Source organism: Malus domestica, chromosome 02 (genome assembly GCF_042453785.1).
Source record: "Malus domestica chromosome 02, GDT2T_hap1".
NCBI classification, from domain to species: domain Eukaryota; kingdom Viridiplantae; phylum Streptophyta; class Magnoliopsida; order Rosales; family Rosaceae; genus Malus; species Malus domestica.
Genome location: NC_091662.1, coordinates 28,496,097 through 28,502,305, shown reverse-complemented (window position 1 = coordinate 28,502,305; position 6,209 = coordinate 28,496,097). Strand labels below are relative to the sequence as shown.

At 39.3% G+C, this 6,209-nt stretch overlaps 1 protein-coding gene across 1 annotated transcript; it reads left to right on the top strand.

Moving 5' to 3' along the window:
* The first annotated feature begins 3,637 nt into the window (after positions 1-3,637).
* Positions 3,638-5,441, top strand: LOC139191636 (uncharacterized). Its single transcript, XM_070812615.1, has 2 exons — positions 3,638-3,875; positions 5,182-5,441. Exons 1-2 carry the CDS (start codon positions 3,638-3,640, stop codon positions 5,439-5,441), a joined length of 498 nt encoding a protein of 165 aa, XP_070668716.1.
* Positions 5,442-6,209: the final 768 nt, after the last annotated feature.

Below are 6,209 nucleotides of genomic sequence, written 5' to 3'. Positions count from 1 at the left end.
ACCATCACCACCTCCACCTATTTTTCATTCAAGATTCAACTTGAAACCATCATATTCAAACTCCGTGTGACCTAAGGAACACAAAAATGCTCCTGCATGTGTGTGTAGATAACGAGAAGGCGAAGAACTTAAGCTCGAGTTCTCGGGGAAGGAACTCTGACGAGTTCGAAGTGAACCTCAACAAAATCCGAGGTAAGTTAGCCTTGACATGCAGTTAGATTGTTACTGGGAGTGTTTTCTAGTTTGTTTTGGTTGCAACTGAGTTGCAAACCAAGATTTTAACATCTGTTCCTCGTTCTTTATTTCCTCCAAGGACGTCCAGATGAACTCCGTCGACTTCCAAGGCTTCTGAGCCATTTTTCGACCAAACCACGATGATTTAGCCATCAAGAAAGGTATCATTCTCTTTGTCTCGTTGAGAAGTAAGATTTTTATTTTTTAATCACTCAATTTTGTTGAGTATTGACAAAGTTATGGATGTTTAAAGTTTGTCCAGTTTTCCCGTGAGTTACCCAGTTTCTGACGGACTAGTCACCTTTTCGGTCGTCTGTGGCCACTTTTTGAACTCCAAACAGGTACAATCTTGTTCTACACTTTCCTAGCTTCGTTTAGTATATTATAGGAAAATTTTGGTTGTGAAACAGCTCTGAACGGAGGGTTTGAATCCTCCCCAACTCGGCCCAAACCCTTTACCCTCCAACCTGGATCCGGATCCTAACCCGGGATCCGGCCAAGCCCAAATTCTAAATGGATTCTGGAATATTCTCTGGAATATTTCTGCAATATTCTTTGGAATATTATTTGTGTTTACTTTTATGAAATTTTCTCGGAAACCCTCATAAGCTAATTTCGACGTCCTGAGTCCATTTTTGACATCCATTTAGGAAAATTCTGAAGTTTTAGCATAGTTAACCACTGGGGCGTCCCCGTTGACTTTTTAGGGTTGACCGTTGACTTTTTCGTCAACTTTTTACAAAATTTACCCAAGACCGTTCTTATCGTATTTTGATGCGCTGATTCCAAATCCGCACTCTGTTTTCTCAAATTTGATCGTTTAAGTTGAGTTTTACTAATAGGCCCCAATATTATGCTTAAGTGCGATTACTATCGGAGACTCCGACTTTCTTAGCTTGAAATGATGTGACATTGCAAGTATCTATGAGTGGGTCTTTTGTTTTTATGTGTGTGTGTGTATATATATATGTATGTATGTATGTGATTTTCCTAACAACTGCTTTTATATATTATGATGTGACATGTCATGTTTAGCTTTACAAATAGACTTTTTGTACACTTTATGTTTTTAATATTATTTGTAAGCATAAACTTGTGGCATGACATCCTTAAGTTTTATCTACTCATTATTATATGTTTGCACGTTGTCTCTTAGCTACTTGTACTGTCTTGGGCCAAGGACTAGCTTCATGTGTAGTTCACATGCACCGTTTACATTCGCTTTGGATCCAGAGTTAGGTGTCAGCCTGTCCTTTTGTGTGATGTTTTGGACTCATATGTGATGCGACTAGCGCAGCTCATGTGATGTAGTACTAGAATGTAAAACCTACACCCAGCATGTTCCATTGTTTGAATATCTCTGCGGTGGACTTGTGTGCCTACATAAATTAATGAGTATTAATTTCTTGTAATAACGGTTTCAAATTTAATGTTGAGATACCTTGTTGTACCCTACATCTTTGACTCACTTCTGCTGTAGGGTACCTATTACATACTATTATTATAATATTTTTGGAAAACCATATACTTGTTTTTACGGCAAGGGGTTACTCTTTTCGAAAACGTTTTACAAAATTTTATTTTTCAGACTCATTCACCCTTGTTTTTCGCCTCTCCAGGATTTTGGTGGCAGAGGCTTCATGACGACGAGGACTGTTGGCAAAAATTGTTATGTAGAAGACTTCCCCTTTCGGTATAAATATCATACTCTTCTTTTACTGCAATTTATCTATGCTCTGACATCACTTGTGTGATATGGCTTCGTCACCGTCCAGGTGTCGGCCAGCACATCGCGATTCAGGTGTCCAGGTGGACATTCTGGGTCGGGGTGTGTCAGGTATGCTCTGAACCATCTGAGTATGGCCTTGGAAAATCATGGTCCCACACTATCTAATGGAGTCAGAATTTTTTCTTAAATATATGTGATATTATTTACACTAAACTGAGTTAACCATAATAATTTGGTTCCTACTTTTGGCAAAAATCGAACGTAACACTTCTAACTTACAAGTAAAGAAGATGCCAACTTTTACAAAAAGGAGAAGAAGCCAACTTTGACTGAAACTACACATTGTCTAGCCAATTTCAGAAAATGTGCTATATGGCACCATTTTAAGGGCATCGCCTTTATCGGTGGCATTGCAAATTAGGTTGTCGTCAAAATTAGGTGTCTTTAACTTTAGTAACGCCGATCATTGGTGCCCTTACCTTTGTAAAACCAGTCATTGGTGTCAACTATAAAAATTTTGACACCCAAGGCATGTTTTATGTTTTTCAGCTTTGGACTTCATTTTGTAGTTTTTATTTTCAGTTTTCTTCTCAATTTCTTCTGTCAAATATACTTTTATTTTCACTTTACAGTGTTATTCTACCGTACTTTCACAGTTTCACCACCTATGTAAATATAAAGTTTACCCCAACACAAATTTTCAACCAGTCGTTTCTCCTCAACCCCCTTCTTTCTCTCTCTCTATATACCCTTCCATTGTCGGTTGTTCGACCTCAAACTGTGACACAATACATGGTTGACATTCACAATTCCTCGCAACTCCATTGTTGATGCTAAAATCCCCTGTCAAAATCAGATCTGCAAATCTCAATTCATCCCATCATGTTGACAAAATCCAGGCATGTTCACGTAATTAACTTACTAATTTCAGTTTTATGATTTAATCCGAACATAATCTATCGTTCAGATATGCAATACACTGTTCATCCTATCATGTTGAAAAAGACTCAGGCCCAAGTTTATCGTCCCGATGAACCCTCAAGGTATGTTCTGGTAATTTCCCTTTATTAATTTTCATGAAAAAAAAATTAATTTATTTTTTTACATATTTCATGAAGAGTATTTCATTTTTTTTATTCTTTGCTCATGCATTTGAATTGATGGAAACAGGATTTGAGGAACTTCTAAAATAGAGGAAGACCATAACAAAGACCCAAAAAAGAGGAAGAACACAGCAGAGACCCAAACAGAAAACAAAACAAAGCAGACACCTAAAATAGAAAAATGTTGCAGCCAAAATGAAGCAATGAGATAATATTGGGTGCCATGTTTCTGGCTTTTTTAGAAGATAAATAAAATAAAATTCAATTTGAAAACTAGCTGATAATAAAATAAGAGAAATACCCTCTGGAACTCTTTGCTACAACATATTTTAGCATAATGTTTTATAATGTTGGTATAAGAATTAATGTTAAACTGTAAAGTGTCCGATAGTCCATGAAGAGTCCCACTTTGAGAGTCTCCTTAGCATTTCTCATCAAATAATATCAAAAAATTTAGATTTTAACCATTCTCTGCGCCACCAACTTGTGAAGGGTGCACCACGGACTTGTGAAGATATCTTGGCGAAATTGTTACATATGAAGACGAGATGGTGTGATCTGGCTTGCCCAAATGGCCATCGCTGTCAGTGGCTGGCGGTGGTGTTGGCCACTGCAACTTCTCACTGTTTCATCGAGAGAGAAGAGAGTTAAGAAGAGAGGTCAAGAAAGAGATGAGAGGGAAAGAGAGAGAACAAACGAGAGAGTGACAGAGCGATATGGTTGCATGAGGACTCGCTGGAATACGCAGCAAACGGGGATGGGGCTCTTTGCCCTGCGTTGCACAAAGAGCACAGAGAGAGAGTCTGAAGGTGAGTGGTGAGGGATGAGAGAATAATAATATGAAATAGAGGTCCGAGAGAGAGTGGGAGAGAAACTGAGAGCAACTCCACCCATGGAGCCTTCCCCCCTAGCAATCCACTATTGAATCCACCCTTTTGAACAATAACTGCCTTAAATGAATAGTAACTGCCATTAATGAACAGTAATTGCCATTTGCATCTCCACCCTTGGAGCCCTCCCCCCAGGCAATAGGCAATAAAATATTAGTTTTTTTGTTTGTTTAAATAATACAAAATAAAATTATTTGTAATTTCGGATAAGATTTTTTAAATCGTTCTCGTTGCGCCACGTGTCATTTTATAAAACCAAACAATTATTTAGCGATGGATTTCGATAAGATTTTTATCCAATGTCATCGTGACACGTGTCGTTATTTTTTGAAAATCTTTGACGATAGATTTCGATCAGATTTTAACTCGTTCAAAATTGCGCAACGTGTCATTATCCGAAAAGATAATTATTGGAGATCGATTTCAATAAGATTTTTATCCAATGTCATCGCGCCACGTGTTGTTATCTATTGAGAATCTTTGACGATAGATTTCGATCAGATTTTAACTCGTTCAAAATTGCGCCACGTGTCATTATCCGAAAAGATAATTATTGGAGATCGATTTCGATAAGATTTTTATCCAATACGATCGTGCCACGTGTCATTATCTTTTCAGAATCTTTGAGGATAGATTTCGATCAGATTTTTAACGAATGACGGCATGCCACATGGCCTTATCTACAATCCAATCCTTTCTAAATCGTCCATATAATCCACCATCCATCCTCACAAATCTCACACCAATTTTCTCAACATCTCTATCTCATTATTCATAGTTTCTGCTTCTTCTTCACCATCCATCATTACAATGTCTTCTTCTTCATCAAGGATGATGTGGGAAATCGATCAGCAAGAAGAAGAATTGTTTAACCAATCTGAAGGAATGTTCAACCTTCAGATAGCCGAAAATGAGATGGAAGAGGATGAAGAGCGTAGAATGAGAGATGACGAAACAAGAATGGCCAGAGCCTCACATTCCCATTTAGTTATCCAGACTGTTGCTCAGATATGCAGGCCCAACCGTTCAAGAAACCTTGATAGAAGCAGGCAACGACGGGGTGAAGAGCTGTTAGACGATTACTTTGTCCATAACAGTGCATTTCCTGATACGTACTTCAGACGTCGTTTTAGAATGGAACGAAATTTGTTCAACAGAATCATGACTGATGTTTGCAACCATGATTCTTACTTTGTGCAAAAGAATGATGCTTGTGGTGTTATAGGTCTCCTGCCTGAGCAAAAAATCACTGCTGCATTGCGAATGCTTGCATATGGAGCATCTGCAGACCAAGTGGATGAGATAACGAGGATGGGGAAATCAACCATTCTTGAGGCCCTGATGAGGTTTTGCGGAGCAGTCGAATCTTTGTACACCGCAGAGTACCTCCGAAAACCTACTCACAGGGACTTGCAAAGGCTTCTGAAGAAGGGCGAGATGCGAGGTTTTCCTGGGATGATAGGAAGCATCGATTGTATGCACTAGACGTGGAAAAACTGTCCAAGTGCATGACAAGGCGTATATGGGGACATAAAAGGATCAAAATCTATCATTTTGGAGGTAGTGGCATCTTTTGATACATGGATATGGCACGCCTTTTTCGGGGTTCCGGGGGCTAAAAATGATCTCAACGTCCTTGCCCAATCCCCAGTGTTCAATGACGTCCTGCAAGGAAAGGCACCAAAAGTCACGTACGTCGTCAACCGACGTATGTACGACGGGGCATACTACCTAGCTGACGGCATTTACCCACGGTGGGAAACATTTGTCAAAACAGTGCCACGCCCGCGAAGTGCAAAGGAAAAACACTTTGCAAGTTGTCAAGAAGGGTGCAGGAAGGATGTGGAGCATTGTTTTGGTATCCTTCAAGCTCGTTGGGCGATCGTCAGGGGTGCTGCCAGAATGTTCGATGTAGAGTCATTTCGATCCATCATGATGACGTGCGTCATTCTTCACAACATGATTGTGGAAGATGAGTTCGATTATGATGCAGTTGATGAATATGAGCCAGAGCCAGAGCCAGACACGATGAACAATTCAAGAACACGGATATATTGTGCGCATGATGCCACTGAAGAACTCGTGCAACACGAGCCATTAGAAAGGGATGAACGTTACAATGAAAGGGTCATTCAACGATATACTGCACTTCAAAGGTCATCTATGCACAATGATCGGCAAATTGACTTGATAGAGCACCAGTGGGCATTGAAACAAGCTGAAGATACTTAAGTTTATTTAGTATGTTTGTTT